Raw genomic sequence first — 17,856 nt, forward strand, 5'->3', positions numbered from 1 at the left:
GTTCAGTATAAAATTAGGAGAAAAGGGCAGCGAGAGTCTGATAGATCGGTACTTTACTTGGCTGTCCAGCTAATCACTTCCTGTCTTACAAACTTAAGACTTACATAATATAGTTCAAATGGGATGTTATCCTTCAAAGACTATTCTTGGAAATCCTTTGTAAAATATGAAAGGCTACTGAAAGATTTTTCAGACACTGAATACAATGCTTTGATGATCAAAATCTCTGGATAGTTGCATAAATTAAAATCAATAAGAGCCGCTCTGGCTCACCAGTCATCTGCGGCCACACCACTTAATGGTTATAGAGCCACTGGAGGCATCTGGGCCCATATTCACTGAGTATCCCAGAGTAGGAGTGCTGATCTAGCCTGGGTGTCATAGTCTGTTTCTGCTCTCTTGCCTACTCCTAACCGAATCATCATGCAGAACATGTTTGGCTTGACAATGGAGTAGGCAAAAGCACAAACAGATCTGGAACCAGGCTAGTGCTAATCAAGGATCAGGTCCCCTCTATCCATATCATCATGATCTAAAAGGAAAAACTGATCCTATGTCTGCACTCCTACTCTGAACCTCTGAATATGGGCCCGGGAGTGGAAGAAACAAAAAGAGACTTTTCCCTTTTAGGATTTGAGGCAACTAAACCACAATTAAAGAACAAGACCTCCCCAACATTTATAAGAGATCAAAGACAAAATAAACTATACCATTGAAACACCCATATATTGGAGAGGGAGCACATGGCAGAAGTATGTTGTCTAGTATAACAAGCATTAAAGGGAGTCAGACAGACCGGTCCTTTTAAAACTCAGTCAGATCTCAGTGTCGCCACAGTATCTTAAAAATCCTCTGCACATGTATCTTTAATGTTACTATACTAATAAGAGAGAAAAATGAACGGATTGAGACAAAATAAAAGAAGCAGGTTTTGATACAGTAATATAGACTGGCAGCAAAAGGAAGAAGACTTCAATCCTGAGATTAGTCTCATGTCCAGTGGTAAACTATTGTGGCAAGAAGGACCACACTTTTCCAACCGCTCTCCATTTGACCTCATATTACTTTCCCAAACAACATCTTAGCTTTAACAAATATTTACTTATTTATTTAAGACTATCTGTAATGAAATAAATACAGTTTCAACAAACATTGGCCTGGGTTGAGTTTACAACAAGCATACTTGGCAGAGTGAGAGTCAGTAGCAGAGGAGTGCATAGGCCATAAGTGTTTGTGCTGGTTCAAGAAGAACCACTACTGCTAGAAGCTGCTCCTAAACACAGATCTAGGATCAGCTTTACACTAACCCAACCCTGCCTATCCCCAGTCAAACCTCAAAGGCTAGAAACTGTCTTCAGATCAGTGCTTAGGACTGAACGTCTGATCTCCGATGAGGGAGGGGAGGATTCCCATTAGCTCATCAGGTGGTTAGTGTTACCCATGGCAGCTCCAGGTAAAAGTTAGCCCTGGCTTAACCACAGATCTAGGATCCGGCAACCCCAAACTTAACCATTAGGACCAGCAGTTACATACAATTTCTACCAAGAACCTCCAGCGTGGCGGCAGACCAGGATGTCCTTATTTTGGCGTCCTTCGTTTGGAAGAGTTGCAGGACGTCTTTATTTGGATGTCCAGTGTTGGCCCAGAGGTCCTTATTTGGATGCTCTGTTTTGAAAGAGCTGCAGGTCGAGGCGGACCCACACCTCTCCAGTGGGGACCTCGTGGAGGAGCAGACGGCGTGTCGCTGGACCCTTGTTCTCCAACTCCTTCTTTATGGTCGCCACGGGAACCTCCGTGCGACCCAGGAAGTCTGGGAAACGGCAGAGAGGAGAGACTGGTTAGCAGTCCGACACATTAGACATAGAGGTTGCGTTCCAGGCCGACTACATTGCAGACGCTGCGATACATAAACCGTAACTACACCAACTGCACAGTCGGGCATGCGATTGCTCTATCATTTGACGTGGTGAGCTGATATGTTCAACAACTATTTGAGACCTGGCACGCGTCTGAATTGAGTCTGCCTGGCCAGCGCGGCCAGAGTGTCTGGATATGTGTGTGCGTGCTGACCGTCAGGGGAGAACTGGTCCCTCTCGAAGATGGTGATGCAAAGGACGTCCTGGTACAAATCTCTGATGTTGAACTGACAGTTGAAGTTCCACTTGGGGTTGACCGTGTCACTGAGGGTCCTAGAGGTGTAGATCTGAGCCCCCATGGTTACCTCACAATAAGGGTTACTCTTACCTGGGAGAGGAAGAGGAGGAGCGGGATGACAAGGAGAGAGGATGAGGGGGGGGGGAAGGTTTTAATACATACCAGTGCTCAAGTCACGAATACAGTCTGTACAAGTGCCATGTTTACGTTTATAAACTGGGTGGTTCGAGCCCTGAATGCTGATTGGCTGACAGCCGTGGTATATCAGACCGTATACCATGGGTATGACAAAACATTTATTTTTACTGCTTTAATTACACTGGTAACCAGTTTATATTAGCAATAAGGCACCTATCGGGGGTTTGTGGTATATGCCCCCCCCCCCCGCCCGGGCTTTACTGCTTAAGTGAACCTTCCCCATTGTAATAAGTGGTACTAGTCCATGTCTGCTGTGTAGATAAACTACAGTGGCAAGAAAAAGTATATACAGTGCCTTGCGAAAGTATTCGGCCCCCTTGAACTTTGCGACCTTTTGCCACATTTCAGGCTTCAAACATAAAGATATAAAACTGTATGTTTTCTTCCAGAATGGTCCTGTATTTGGCTCCATCTTCCCATCAATTTTAACCATCTTCCCTGTCCCTGCTGAAGAAAAGCAGGCCCAAACCATGATGCTGCCACCACCATGTTTGACAGTGGGGATAGTGTTCAGGGTGATGAGCTGTGTTGCTTTTACATCAAACATAATGTTTTTCATTGTTGCCAAAAAATTCCATTTTGGTTTTATCTGACCAGAGCACCTTCTTCCAGATGTTTGGTGTGTCTCCCAGGTGGTTGTGGCAAACTTTAAACAACACTTTTTATGGATATCTTTAAGAAATGGCTTTCTTCTTGTCACTCTTCCATAAAAGGCCAGATTTGTGCAATATACGACTGATTGTTCGTCCTATGGACAGAGTGTCCCACCTCAGCAGTTCATCCAGAGTGATCATGGGCCTCTTGGCTGCATCTCTGATCAGTCTTCTCCTTGTATGAGCTGAAAGTTTAGAGGGACGGCCAGGTCTTGGTAGATTTGCAGTGGTCTGATATTCCTTCCATTTCAATATTATCGCTTGCACAGTGCTCCTTGGGATGTTTAAAGCTTGGGAGATCTTTTTGTATCCAAATCCGGCTTTAAACTTCTTCACAACAGTATCTTGGACCTGCCTGGTGTGTTCCTTGTTCTTCATGATGCTCTCTGTTCTTTTAACGGACCTCTGAGACTATCAAGGTGCAGGTGCATTTATATGGAGACTTGATTACACACAGGTGGATTGTATTTATCATCATTAGTCATTTAGGTCAACATTGGATCATTCAGAGATCCTCACTGAACTTCTGGAGAGAGTTTGCTGCACTGAAAGTAAAGGGGCTTAATAATTTTGCACGCCCAATTTTTCAGTTTTTGATTTGTTAAAAAGGTTTGAAATATCCAATAAATGTCGTTCCACTTCATGATTGTGTCCCACTTGTTGTTGATTCTTCACAAAAAAAATACAGTTTTATATCTTTATGTTTGAAGCCTGAAATGTGGCAAAAGGTCGCAAAGTTCAAGGGGGCCGAATACTTTCGCAAGGCACTGTATGAACCCTTTGGAATTACCTGGATTTCTGCATAAACTGGTCATCAAATTTGATCTGATCATCTAAGTCACAACAATAGGCAGACTCAGTGTGCTTAAATTAATAACACACAAATTATTGTATTTTTCTTGTTGATATCGAATACATCATTTAAACATTCAGAGTGTAGGTTGGAAAAAGTATGTGAACCCCTAGGCTAATGACTTCTCCAAAAGCTCATTGGAGTCAGCTAACCTGGAGTCCAATCAATGAGACAAGATTTGAGATGTTGGTTAGAGCTGCCTTGCCCTATAAAAAAACTCACAAAATGTGAGTTTGTTATTCACAAGAAGCATTGCCTGATGTGAACCATGCCTCGAACAAGAGATCTCAGAAGACCTAAGATTAAGAATTGTTGACTTGTATAAAGCTGGAAAGGGTTACAAAAGTCTCGATGTTCATCAGTCCACGGTAAGACAAATTGTCTATAAATGGAGACATTTCAGCACTGTTGCTACTCTCCCTAGGAGTGGCCGTCCTGCAAAGATGACTGCAAGAGCACAGCGCAGAATGCTCAATGAGGTGAGGAAGAATCCTAGAGTGTCAGCTGAAGACTTACAGAAATCTCTGGAACATACTAACATCTCTGTTCACAAGTGTGCGATATGTAAAACACTAAACAAGATTGGTGATCATGGGAAGACACTATGGAAGAAGCCACTGCTGTCCAAAAAAAACATTGCTGTATGTTTGAAGTTCACAAAAGAGCACCTGGATGTTCTGCAGCGGAACTGGCAAAATATTCTGTGTACAGATTAAACTGAAGTTAAGTTGTTTGGAAGGAACATAACACTATGTGTGGAGAAAAAAAAGGCACAGCAGACCAGCATCAAAACCTCATCCCCACTGTAAATGATGGTGGGGGAGGATCATGGTTTGGGGCTGCTTTGCTACCTCAGGGCCTGGACAGCATGCTACCATCGACAGAAAAATGAATTCCCACGTTTATCAAGACATTTTGCAGGAGAATGTCAGGCTATCTGTTCGCCAGTTGAAGCTCAATAGAAGTTGGGTGATGCAACAGGACCACGACCCAAAACACAGAAGTAAATCAACAACAGAATGGCTTCAACAGAAGAAAATACGCCTTCTGGAGTGGCCCAGTCAGAGTCCTGACCTCAACCCGATTGAGATGCTGAGGCATGACCTCGAGAAAGCAGTTCACACCAGACATCCCAAGAATATTGCTGAACTGAAACAGTTTTGTAAAGAGGAATGGTCCACCCTGCACTGTGAATGTTTACATAGTGTGTTCAATAAAGACATGAAAACATCATTCTTTGTGTGTTATTAGTTTGTCTATTGTTGTGACCTAGAAGAAGGTCCGACCAAATTTGGTGACCAATTTATGTAGAAATCCAGGTATTTCCAAAGGGTTCACATACTTTTTCTTGCCACTATGTATGAATGTTTATAAAACTCACCGTTGGATTTGCAGGACTTGAGTTCAGTGGCCTCCAGGATGGTGACTAACAGCCGGCCGATTCCACTGGCCTTCAGGGAACGAGCTGCGCACACACACGAGAATAGTCACACCACTACTAGGACTTCTGCTTTAACTATTGGAGTGTGTGTGTGCGTGTGAGAGAGAGAAAAACAGAAAACTGACCTTGGTATGCCTTCTCTCTCTTTTTCTTATCAGTCTCTAAGAAGTCCTCTGAGGCAGCTTTAATCTTCTGCACCCAGGCCGTCCTGCAGAACGAAAAGTACACACAACACACACACACACACCATGAGCAAGGGTAATGGAATGCGAGTGGAGTCCCTGCATATTAGTGTGTGTGCACCTGCATTTTAGTGTGTGTGCACCTGCATTTTAGTGTGTGTGCACCTGCATTTGTGTTTGTGCCCGTGTGTACCTCTCGTTGATGTTCTCGGTTTTGAGGCTGTAGACTCGGTCGATGTGGGAGATGTGGAAGAAGGGCTCTTCACTGGAGGGGTCCGGCAACTTCACCAGAACCTCGTTGAGGAACACCGGCTACAGGAGGAAACATAAGACACTTCATAAGGATGTCATAACCGTGCCATAATACATGCCATAACCATTGAGAAACTGGATACGGGGATGTTCTCAATTTGAACGGGCTCCGATGAGTGACACTTTTCAAATAGGAAGTGCCCTTTACTATACCTTGTCAAAATTAGCCATTTGGAATAATTGCCAGCGTGTGCGAGCACGTCCATGCCGTTTGTTTCTCACCGGTTTATACATCTTGAGCTGTGTGTTGTTCTTGGTGCTGAAGAGCTTGTCCGGTCCTGAGGAGCTGAACTGTTTGGCAGCGTGGGTGAGCAGCAGGAAGTCGTTAAAGAGGAAAGCCCACAGCTCCTTATTGCTCTTAATCTTATACACCTTCCCACTGTGGAGCAGCTTACGGGGCCCCAGGCAGTTAGTCAGAGAGTTAAACACCAAGTTCTGCGAGGGAGAGAGAGGGAGGGTTACAGATGTGTTTGAGATACTGTGTGTGTGTGTGTGTGTGTGTGTGTGTATATACGGTGTGCGCGTCTGTGTCTACCTCTGTGACTCCCTCACACTGTACATGTGACTGTATCCACTCCAGCCTGTCAGAATTCTCCTTCTCCCTGACTCCCTCGTTGACCTGAGAACAGAGCTCCTCAGCCCGCTCCAGAGCCTCTCTCAAAGGCCTGCGGTCTGCATGGTCCTCCTGGGTACTCTCCAGGATCTGAGACAACCAATAGACAGGGGTTAAATACACACACACACACCAATCTTTTTACATCAGCAGTTGTCAAAGTGCTTTCCAAAGAGCAAACACAGATGGAAAATACACACAGGTTAAAAGTACACACACACACACTCACATGACTTATACACACGCGCACACACACACACAGGTACTATACACGCAGACAAAGACGCACGCGCACACTTACATTTTTGATGTGTAGAGGGTAGCGTGTGATCCTCTGCATGGGCTTCAGCAGGAAGCTGGATAAGGGCATGCCTTTACAGCGGTAGTCTGTGGCGATTTTCTGATGGAGAAAAAACAATATTTAATATGAACACACAACCTTCCATGTATAATCAGCTCTCTCCGGTTGGTATGCATCAGAAATGTTCACGTTCTCCTCCTCCACTCAACCCCACGTTCTCCTGCTGTATTCTACCTCCCGCCCCTTCTTCCAACTTAAATGTGTTGTCTTTTCATTCAATTCCTCTCTCTGTACTCTTGTCTTCCTTCACTCACTGCATGTTCTTTCATGCTCCCTCCCTCCCAGTCTCCCCCTCTCACCTTGAGGAAGTCTTTAAAGTCCTGTTGGTTGTCAGTCCTACTCTGTAGCAGAGCAGCTCCGTTGAGTTGACAGGAGCAGAACCGGATGTAAGGCTGGAGGTGAGCCAGCTCGGACGCCAAGATGTCCCCGATCACCTGGACAGGCATGTTCTCACCCCCTGTCTTCTTACGCACACGCAGAGCCCTACGAGCACATACACACACATTTAGACACAAACACCACATGTTCTTACCATCTGGCCCGAGACACTCATACTGGTGAACACACACACCTAAACCCACTCCACGTCAATACCTACTTTAGCAGTTTGGTGTTGCAGGCGATGAGCTCCTTCCAGTTGACAAAGATCATGGCCATCTCTGCCTCTGTCAGACGGCCCGACTCAGACATGGGCTTATGGAACACCTGAATACACAGAGTAGAGTACATAAGTGTGCTTGCTGTGTGTGTGTGCGCAATAATTCTAGCGTCTATGTTGGTGTGTTACCTCCATGACTATCTGGAGGTCCTCCACATATCTCTCCTCTGTCTGGAGGAGCTCGTGGATGTAGCCCTGTCTCTTCCTCTCCTGGGGACTCATAGAGTCTAGACTGTTCAGGTCAGCACACCCTGAGAGAGAGAGAGCGAGAGAGAGAGCGAGAGAGCAAGTGAGAGGAGGGAATCATACAGATGCAGGATCTTAATTTGATCACTTTTTTGTTGCTACGAATTTTCCTGTAGCTGCAGGATTATTTTGCTGAGACAATAATGGTCAAATTAGGATCCTACGTCTGTATATACTCAGAACAGTAACGCACAGTCACTCTGAAAACACACACACTCCCCTAAACCCATCAATCGATAGTCTGTCTCAGAACCAACCACACACATTCACCAAAAGCAAGGGCACTCTTACCTTGTGCAGAGTGCCCATTCTGACAGCCGTGGAGTCCCATACAGGTGGTCTCCTTCTCTTTCCCAGTATCCCTCCCCTCTTCTGTTTTACCCCAGAGCCTTAGAAACTGCAGCTTGTCTTCACTGTGTAAACTCATGCTCTCTCTGCTGTCTCTCTCTGCCCAGCTATGAGATGCTCTCGCTTTAGCCAACCCTCTAACTGGTGTTCTCCTCTCTCCCTTACCTTGTCCTCTCTATCCCTCCTGCCCTCTCATCCACAGACACTAAGCCCATAGCAAGACAAGCAGCTAAATCTGTTGTACCAAAATAGGAGAAGGACTGTGTGTACTTCCAGATGACCAAGATAACGGTCACCCTGCCTTGGGAAGACACCTGGTAAATAAAACGGTAACCAGAGATCAGAATATCTAGATACTGTGTTCCAGTTCTGAAACTGTGGGTGTTTATTTCAGATAGCAATGGTGTTGTGTTGACTGTAAACACACACTGATCTCTTCCACAGACAAACGGACATACCGTTAGTGCTGTCCTAACATTCACACCCAGGGATGACGACACACATTTCAAAAGCAGCCTTTAATTTCACCATGGATTCAGATAAGCCCAAACCGGGCGGCAGACGGCGCCCTTATTCCTTTGTCATTGGTGTCCAACTGGACTCTACGCAGCCGGCTCCACACTACCGGTTGGGCAAGACTCAGATAGAAGCAAAGACAGAGGTACATTTTCAAAAAATCGTCTCACGTGGAACAAGCCCTTTAGCAGAAGAGAGTAGGAGGAGCTGTAGTAGGATGCAGAGAAAGAGCAATCCAACCCCTGGACAGTGCTTGGTTGTCCAACAACATCCATTAGTTTGCATAGATTCGTTTCCTTTTCAGTGTTACAGCAGCTAGCTACTTCACTCTAGCTTGATCATGCACTAAAACGGAAATAGGCACAGCAGAGAAACAGCATCAGTAATCAGAATAATATAGTCAACGCCAGAGGAATTAAGGTGCGATTCTAACTAGTTGTTTGTTCTGCTCTTGAACACTGCAAAGCTCAAAGAGTTGATTCAAAGAGCTATGAATCATCACAATCAGGTACGGCTTTCGAAAAACACACACAGTGGCCCAAGCAAATTAATTGTTAGAATTCAGTCAATGATGAAGCGTTCCAGTTGAATCAGAGGGGACTCCTTTTTGATTGTCACAAATCCTCTAACAAATACAGTGTGGCCAACGCAAACGACTCATCATTATTGAATCAGTAAGGAATCAGTGGGTTCTTTGCGAGCTGAACTTCCTTAAATGATAAATAAAATAAAAATGGGGCTAATAAAAGTATCTGTCGCTCCTTCTAAGAGAAAATGGGAGGAAAGGAGGGGGCAGGTGAAGGGGGACAGCCACAGAGAGAGACCCACTAGATCAACATTAGAGTCATTACACTTCAGGGTCACCAAACACCAAAACATTGTCCTAATATAGAAAACCGTTTAGGAATGTGCATGTTTGTTTCAACTTGCATACGTTTTTCTTTAGATTCAGCCAGGGGTCCTACATCAGGTCAGAAAAGTCATTGGATGCATTAAGGACAGCAGGGATACAGACAGACGGGTCAAATCTCAGCTCTTGGTTCAGTCCCAGGTTAAAAAAAGCCAGTTGGAGGGAGTTGACTTGAAAAAGCAGGAAGGAAAGGGACAGATGCTCCAGGTAGCTTCCCCGAACCACAGATCTAGGATCAGGTTACCTAACGTTAATGCTAACTCTGATCATTAGGGCAGCGTTGCCCAAACTCAGTCCTGGGTAGCCCAAGGAGTGGTCATTAGGGGTTTTGCCCTAGCACTGATTCAAATGATCATCTCATCATCAAACTTTGATTGTTTGAGTCAGCTGTGTAGTACTAGGACAAAAACGTGCACCCCTTGGGTCACCAGAACAGAGTTTGGGCAACGCTGCACTAAGGGATGACAACCTATCAGACCCTGTATCAGTGGTAGAGTAGGTAGAAGTTAAACCCTAACCACTGGCACAGATGTTATTTCATTCCCCTCGTGGTTAAAGTGACAGAGCAAGATTATGGCAATTGCAGCATTTGTCTACTTACCCAATGACAGATTAAGTCATGGATGATTGCACCTTTAAACTGCATGCAGAATTAAAAAAGGTTTCCACGAGTTCATCTGACTCTGGGTAAGTAAGAAAAAGGCTTAATTTCCATATTTTGCACTATCCCTTTAACAAGTTAGCATTATGGGCTGGCTAGTCTGACCCTAGATTTGTGCTCAAGGATAACGTCAACCCACTCCAAAACAGACACAGGCAGAAGGTCAGAGGTTAGAGGTCAGAGGTTAGTAAAGGGGCGGGGCCTCCAACAGTCGAGAGCATGATAGTGGGTCTCAGACGGAGAGGAGGAGAAGGAGACACTACAACCCTACAGAGAGAAAGAGATGAAGAGGCGAGAGAAAAGAGGAAGGGAGGGAAAGAGGGAGAGAAGGGAAAGGAAAACATGAGTGAGAAGAATGGATGGATTGATGAACAGGTGACAATTAGAAGAAATGGTAGAAAGGAATCAACAGGGAAAGATTTCGCCCAAGAGTATAAATAACACTGTTGCTAAATTCTTACCCAGGGTTTCCCAAAGTTGGTGCACGTTTTGGTTTTTGCCCTGGCGATACCCAGCTGATTCAAATAACCAACTCATTATCAAGCTTTGATTATTTGAATCAGTTGTGTAGTTTGGGGGGGGGTAAACTTTAGACTAGTCTGACTCACCATGCTAACTGGCTCTACTAACATCTTACATACCATCTTACCTGTCATGTGTACTGGTAGGCATATATCTGCCCACCCTGTCATGTGAACACTTCAAATTGAGAAACTTTGGAAACGCACATCAAAAAAGTGATGTACTCACATTGCTGGCTGGGGTCGGTGTCGGCAGTGGTCATCTTGACGTAATTAGTTGGGAACAGACCGGTGACCCCGTTGACCTCCCCTTTCCACCAATCGGGGTCGTTCTTGTCGAACACACTGATCAGTTGACCCTTGGAGAAGCTCATTTCGTCCTCGTTGGCTGCCTTGTAGTCGTACATGGCAATGACCTGACACACTGGAGGAGAGGGAGAGAGAGGAGAGCAAGGTGTGAGAGGGCATAGAAGTTCCAAATAAAGGATGGACGGTCTTCTTCACCCATTACCTACTAAAGACGTGTGTGTCCTGAGATAGGTGCGTGTTTTACCTGGTAGAGGTGCTGGCGTGGACTTGCCGCTGTTGGATCCCAGCATTTTGACGTGCGAGGCAGGAAACCAACCCTTCTGACGCTTCTTTCCCCGCGCCTTAGAGATGAATCAATCAACAATTCAAAGCAAATTGTATCGATCAAAATCATATTGCCCGATTTCATTCTAGTCTAAACCAGTCAGTCAGCCAACCTGCAGTTCTCCGAGCCACCAGCCGGTGGGGTTCTTGCTGAGGATGAGGATAAGCTGTCCTGGCGCCAGGCTGAGCTGCTCTGTCCCCGTGGCCGTGTACGTTGTGCTCACCTGGGCTATCTCTGCACGCGCACAAGTAGGGAGTTCCATCAGATTTAGAGGAACGTTGAGAGGGAAAAAGGAGCAGCCAGGCTGTACTTTCCCAGCATGGGAATAATGTAGTGTGATGTCCTTACCTGGTTTCTTCCCAGGCTGACCTGACTTTCCAGAGTTGCTGGATGTCTGAAACAACAAGTTACCGTACTTAGGTCTTAAGAGCAAGCCGGGTACAAGTTGCAGTACACTGTGCGTGTGTTTGCATGCGTCTTACGTCTGTGTCTTTGGGTTTGACGTAGTTAGAAGGGAACACCCCGGTGCGGTCTCCGATGCCTCCGCTCCACCACTCTCCCTCTCTCTGGGTCACCAGGATGACATCACCCTCCCTAAATGTCAGGTCGCCAGGCTCTGGGCTCTCATAGGTGTACAGCGCCACGTACTCTGATTGTACGACACAAAACATAACCTCAGAGACATTCTGATTGGATGACACAAAACATGAGCTCTCAGAGACACAAACGTCAAACTACCTTCCTGTTGAGCAGCATCTGTGGCTTCAGAGCCATCCGGAGGGGAATTTATCGAGCTGGAACAAGACAAATATACATTATGAAAACGGTTATAACATAAGTAAACACACACACATGACTGAATTCCTTCACTGATAACAAAAGGGCCTGTTTGCCAAAACTGTGTGTGTGAGGGAAAAAAACAAAGAAAAACTGTGTGGCGTGTATTTACTTGGTGGTGTCTTCATTCTCTCCCAGGAGTGTGACATATGTTTTGGGGAACCAGCCTTGCGCCCCGTTGAGCTCCCCCAGCCACCAGCTGTCCTGCTGCTCCAGCACCCAGATCACATCGTCCTTACTGAAGTTCAGATGGCTCTCTGTCTTAGCTGTCCACGAACACAGAGCCTGGGCCTGCAGGCTACCCGCCACCTACAGAAGGAAAGAACAAGGGGTGGAGGGAGTTAAAGACAGCGAAGGAAGAGGGTGGACAGAGGGACGGAAGAGATTGAGGGGGAGAGAGATCCGAAGGACAGGGGTCAAAGTCAAATTGGGAGATTGTAGTTCAGGGCTCTCCCAACCCTGCTCCTGGAGAGCTACCCTCCTGCAGGTTTTCAATCCAACCCCAGTCGTAACTAACCCGATTCAGCTCATCAACCAGCTAATTATTAGGTGCGCTAGACCCTAGCTCTCCTTTTTCACTCCTTGTGAATTTAAAAGTTCCTGACTGGTTTTAGACTGGTGTAAGCAGGCTGGAGGGAGATTCTGTCATATTCCTTACACCAGTCCCTTCCATTTAACCAGTGCAGTCTGAATCTGTGTGTATATCAGAGTAGGCATAAGGAATAATCGGTCTGGTAGCAACACAGCGTTAAGTCAGAGCAGTGTTTCCCCAACTCTGGTCCTCAAGTACCTGCATCATATATTTACACACGCATACATGGAGCTCTGTATGTCTTTTAGCCCGGGACAAACACACCTCCTTGATGATTAGTTGACAAGTTGAATCAGGTACGTTTGTCTGGGGCTATAATAAAAATGTGTACTGTTGGGAGTACTCGAGTTCGTAAACACGGAGTTAGAGGACTCATCACGGATATAACCGTTTATTTTTTGCAGGGATATTGCCAGTGAGGGCTTCACCATTTTAAAGTAGTCAACTGGGTGGGGATTCCTATTGGTTGGGAGCGATCAGCCAATGATCAGAGCATTGTCTTTAAATTTGCTTGCTTGTCTGCAAGGCAACCAAATTTGAAGACAATGCTCTGATCATTGGCTGAGCGCTCCCAACCAATAGGAATCTCTTTACACTATATCCCTGCCCTTTAGTGGCCACAACAAATGAATGACACACAAGATATGGTTCAGGACCATTTCAAAACAGAGATGGCCTCAATGGCTCTGCCTGTGGAACAGATACAAAAATGAGTCCTCTAGCTAACTACGTAGCAACGTGATCTGTGTGGGGTGTTACAGTGTAAATATCACCCAACACTTCCTGCTCCTCCACTCCAACGTCCTGGTTATATTGTGTACAGGCGACGGTGAGGGCGGCTATGGCAGCACAGTACTGTGGAATACCTGGAGCAATAACAACCCCTTGCCCCTATCCCTTCAGTGTTAAGAGATTTAAGACAGACCGTCTTTAGAGTCCAGACCAGGGTTACCCAACCCTTTCTTCGGCCCCCCCCGGGGCAGACGCTTTACATTTTAGTTTTAACCCTAAGCTGGCACACCTCATTCAATTGGTCAACTAATCATAAAGTCTTTGACTAATTGAAACAGGTGTGCCAGTGTGCTGTGCTCCTGAGAAGGTGGAGCCATCCATCACCAATCACGATATTGGCCACCAACTCATCCCTTGCTTCCAATTGGCTCATTCCACCCCTCTCCTATACCTGTATCTGATCCAAGGGGGCGTGGTGAGGGGCGTGTGTAGGAGTGAAGGCGGAGTTCTGTCCCGTTGGCATGGTAGCGTCTCCCCCGGGTTTCCTAGAAAACATCAAGGGTCAAATGTCATGAACTTTTGTGTCAGTAGTACAGTATTTACATGAATCACCATATAAAATGTCTCATCAGGGTTGAGGAAAGGTAACACAGTCCTAGGCAAAGGACCTATGGGTAGTAATTGTGCGTGTGTGTGTGGTAGCCACCCTACCCTGTGTGTTTGGGAGTGGAGAGTTGTGGTCTGGGGGCCTGTTTAGCAACAGTAGCATAAACTGCAGTAGTAGCAACAGCAGTGGTAGTGGCAGCTGGAGTTGTATTAATAACAGCAGGTGTCTCTGGTTTGGCCTGTCTCTCCACGTAGCTCTCTGGGAACCAGCCCATCTTCCCCTGCCGACAGCCATACAGCCAACCCTGCTCCCGCTCCGTACTCTCATCCACCTAGACACACATGAAAGGGCACACAAAGGTCAAACAACAAAGAAGCACAAACCTGTACTCAGAAATTATGACAGAGTGTAGAATTACATTTAGAATTAGTCATCTCTATGGTTCTAACCTCGATGAGCTCATCGGCCTCGAAGCTGAGTTCGTCCTGGTTGCGAGCTGTGAAAGGGTAGAGCGCCCGGAAGGAAGTGAGCGCCGCAGACTTCCTGTGCTCCATGGCCTGGGGCTGCAGACCACCTGGAACAGCCATTCACATAACAGCACCTCAGTTTACATTTGAAAATATATTAATCTTTCATTACACCTATATTGCAAGCTACATTTGTCCAGAGGAATCATGTGCCTTTTTGTTTTCGATATCGTAATATAGGTTTAATAAAGGTAATGAATGAATGCAGGGGAATGAAACAGTCGAATGTCTAGTTGTCCCTCGTTACCTTTCCTCTCCTCTAGTCCTCTGAGAAGGGCTGACAGTTTGTCATGGATGTTTGTCTTCCCTGCACTCGGCCGCAATGCCTCCTCCTGTCTTTTCCTCTTCTCCTCCTCCAGCTTCCTCTTCGCTTCTTCCTTCAGCTTCCTCTCCTCCTCCTCCTCCTCCTCCTGCCGCCTCCTCTCTTCCTCCTTCCTCTCCTCCTCCACTCTCTTCCTGTCCTCCTCGCGCCTCTTCCTGTCCACCTCTTCCTGCCATCTCCTCTCCTCCTCCACTCTCTTCCTCTCCTCTGCGTCTCGGATTGCTGCGTCCGCAGCCCGCTGCCGCCTCTTCTCCTCTTCCTCCTTCTCTCTCTCCATCTCCTCCTCTAACCTCTTCCTCTCTTCCTCTCTCCTGCGCCAATCCTCCTCTTCTTGCTTCCTCCTCTCCTCCTGCCGCCTCCTCTCTTCCTCTCTCCTCTCCTCCTCCTGTTTCCTTCTCTCCTCCTCCCTCATATTCCTCTCCTCTTCCTCCAGTCTTCTCCTCTCCTCCTGCATCCTCCTCTCCTGCTCTCTCCTCTCCTCTGCTCTGCGTTCCCGTTCTGCCTGTTCTTTAGCAGCTAAGAGGCGGGCCTGCACCTCCTTCTCCTCCTCCTCTCTCAGTTTGGCCTCCCTCTCTTCCTGCAACCTCATCTGTCTCTCCTCCTCCTCTCTCTGCAGCTTCTTCTGCCACTGACGCTCCTTCTCCAGCTTAATGCGCCTGGGTAGACAGGGGAGGGAGGGAGAAAGCGGTCAACGTCAAAACAAATCATGCTTGAGCGTGTATACAGTGCATTTGGAAAGACTTCCACATTTTGTTACATTACAGCCTTATTCAAAAATGATTGCAAATGTATGCATTTCAAATTAAATTGAAATATCACATTTACATAAGTATTAAGACCCTTTACTCAGTACAGCCTCGAGTCTTCTTGGGTATGACGCTACAAGCTTGGCACATCTGTATTTTCACGAGTTTCTCCCATTCTTCCTGACAGAGCTTAAGAGGATCTGCAGAGTTGGATGGGGAGCATCACTGCACAGCTGTTTTCAGGTCTCTCCAGAGATGTTCAAATCAAGTTCAAGTCCAGGCTCTGGCTGGGCCACTCAAGGACATTCAGAGACTTGTCCTAAAACCACTCCTGCATTGTCTTGGCTGTGTGCTTAGGGTCGTTGTCCTGTTGGAAGCTGAACCTTCGCCTCAGTTTGAGGTCCTGAGCTCTCTGGAGCAGGTTTACATCAAGGATCACTCTGTACTTTGCTCCGTTCACCTGTCCCTCAATCCTGACTAGTCCCAGTCCCAGGGAAAAACATCCCCAGGAGGGATGGTGCCAGGTTTCCTCCAGACGTGACACTTGGTATTCAGCCAAAGAGTTCAATCTTGGTTTCATCAGACCAGAGAATCTTGTTTCTCATGGTCTGAGAGTCTTTAGGTGCCTTTTGACAAACTCCAATTTGGCTGTCATGTGCCTTTTACTGAGGAGTGGCTTCCGTCTGGCCACTCTACCAAAAAGGCGTAAATGGTGGAGTGCTGCAGAGACGGGCTAAACATCCAGAAGGAAAACCATTTCCACAGAGGAACTCTGGAGCACTCTCAGAGTGAACATCGGGCCCTTGGGCCACCTCCCAGGCCAAGGCCCTTGGGCCACCTCCCAGACCAAGGCCCTTGGGCCACCTCCCAGACCAAGGCCCTTGGGCCACCTCCCAGACCAAGGCCCTTGGGCCACCTCCCAGACCAAGGCCCTTGGGCCACCTCCCAGACCAAGGCCCTTGGGCCACCTCCCAGACCAAGGCCCTTGGGCCACCTCCCAGACCAAGGCCCTTCTCCCACGATTGTTCAGTTTTGTCGGGCGTCCAGCTCTAGGAAGAGTCTTGGTGGTTCCAAACTTCTTCCATTTAAGAACGATGGAGGCCACTGTTTTTGGATGCCTTCAATGCAGCAGACATTTTTTGGTACCCTTCCCCAGATCTGTGCCTCGACACAATCCTGTCTCTGAGCTCTACGAACAATCCCTTCAAACTCATGGCTTGGTTTTTGCTCTGACATGCACTGTCAACTGTGGGACATTATATAGACAGGTGTGTGCCTTTCCAAATCATCAAGTTGTAGAAACATCTCATTGAATGATCAATGGAAACAGATTGAGTCTCAAAGCAAAGGGTCTGAATACTTTTTATCTGCAAGTGTCTAAAAACCTGTTTTCGCTTTGTCATTATGAGGAATTGTCTGTAGATTGATGAGGACAATGTTTTATTGAATACATTTTAGAATAAGGCTATAACGTAACAAAATGTGGAAAAAGTGAAGGGGTCTGAATACACTGTGTGTGTTCGTGTATATTTGTACGTAGAGGAGAGACCAGGTCACCTTTGGGCCTCCTCCTCCTCCCTCCTCTTCCTCTCCTCCTCCTGCGCCCTCTGTCTCTCCAGTTCTCTCCGTTTGTCCTCTTTGATGCTCCGTAGTTTATCCAGAGCCGACTGCTGCTTCCGCTGGCTCTCTCTCAGATCCTGATATTACCATATGCACAACATCAATAAGAGGGCACATTTCACATACTAAACGGGTTGGGACATATTCAGAATAACAAAGGCACAACATGATCTTTGACCGACAATGACCTGTGACGAGGGAGAGGTAAACGGCATAGGATTTGACATGAAGCACAAACTACAGACTCACAAGGTGGCACAGCAAGCACAGGGGTGAGAGGGGTTAGATAACTCAGGGAATAGTGGTTTAGAGTCTAGACTCAAATACAGAGAGAGAGAGAGAGAGAAGAAAGAAAGAGTGAGAGAGCACCTTAAGGAGGTAGAAGAGGTTACTAAGGCAGTTGACCAGAGAGAGGAGACCATGAAGCAGGCAGTCATCAGCATCCCCATACTGCAGCAAGACAGGCCAGGAGAGAGGGAGGAGGGAATATGTAGGGGGCAGAGAGAGAGTTGAGAAGGAGATAGAGGGAAGGGGGACAGGAAAGGATGGAGGGAGGGAAAGAGAGGAAGAAAAGGAGGAGAAAAAGGCCAGTGTTGTAGTGGTAGTTTAGAC

General features: G+C 46.7%; 1 protein-coding gene across 1 annotated transcript in view; it reads right to left on the minus strand.

Annotated features, from left to right (window-relative positions):
• Positions 1-848: 848 nt before the first annotated feature.
• LOC124002199 (intersectin-2-like) overlaps positions 849-17,856 on the minus strand; it is a 35,723-nt gene continuing 18,715 nt past the window's right edge. The window contains exons 17-40 of the mRNA XM_046309540.1: positions 17,614-17,694; positions 17,182-17,321; positions 15,414-15,534; positions 14,479-14,592; positions 14,134-14,360; positions 13,874-13,967; positions 12,211-12,407; positions 12,000-12,055; positions 11,744-11,910; positions 11,610-11,655; positions 11,374-11,495; positions 11,181-11,277; positions 10,857-11,051; positions 7,555-7,676; positions 7,366-7,472; positions 7,067-7,250; positions 6,708-6,806; positions 6,329-6,496; positions 6,016-6,228; positions 5,675-5,793; positions 5,425-5,507; positions 5,240-5,323; positions 2,071-2,244; positions 849-1,810 (exon numbers count right to left, since the gene is read on the minus strand). Of these exons, the coding sequence (XP_046165496.1) occupies positions 1,653-1,810; positions 2,071-2,244; positions 5,240-5,323; positions 5,425-5,507; positions 5,675-5,793; positions 6,016-6,228; positions 6,329-6,496; positions 6,708-6,806; positions 7,067-7,250; positions 7,366-7,472; positions 7,555-7,676; positions 10,857-11,051; positions 11,181-11,277; positions 11,374-11,495; positions 11,610-11,655; positions 11,744-11,910; positions 12,000-12,055; positions 12,211-12,407; positions 13,874-13,967; positions 14,134-14,360; positions 14,479-14,592; positions 15,414-15,534; positions 17,182-17,321; positions 17,614-17,694 (3,168 nt within the window). The 3' untranslated portion in view covers positions 849-1,652. The remainder of the gene's footprint in view (positions 1,811-2,070; positions 2,245-5,239; positions 5,324-5,424; positions 5,508-5,674; positions 5,794-6,015; positions 6,229-6,328; positions 6,497-6,707; positions 6,807-7,066; positions 7,251-7,365; positions 7,473-7,554; positions 7,677-10,856; positions 11,052-11,180; positions 11,278-11,373; positions 11,496-11,609; positions 11,656-11,743; positions 11,911-11,999; positions 12,056-12,210; positions 12,408-13,873; positions 13,968-14,133; positions 14,361-14,478; positions 14,593-15,413; positions 15,535-17,181; positions 17,322-17,613; positions 17,695-17,856) is intronic.

Source organism: Oncorhynchus gorbuscha, linkage group LG17 (genome assembly GCF_021184085.1).
Source record: "Oncorhynchus gorbuscha isolate QuinsamMale2020 ecotype Even-year linkage group LG17, OgorEven_v1.0, whole genome shotgun sequence".
NCBI classification, from domain to species: Eukaryota; Metazoa; Chordata; class Actinopteri; order Salmoniformes; family Salmonidae; genus Oncorhynchus; species Oncorhynchus gorbuscha.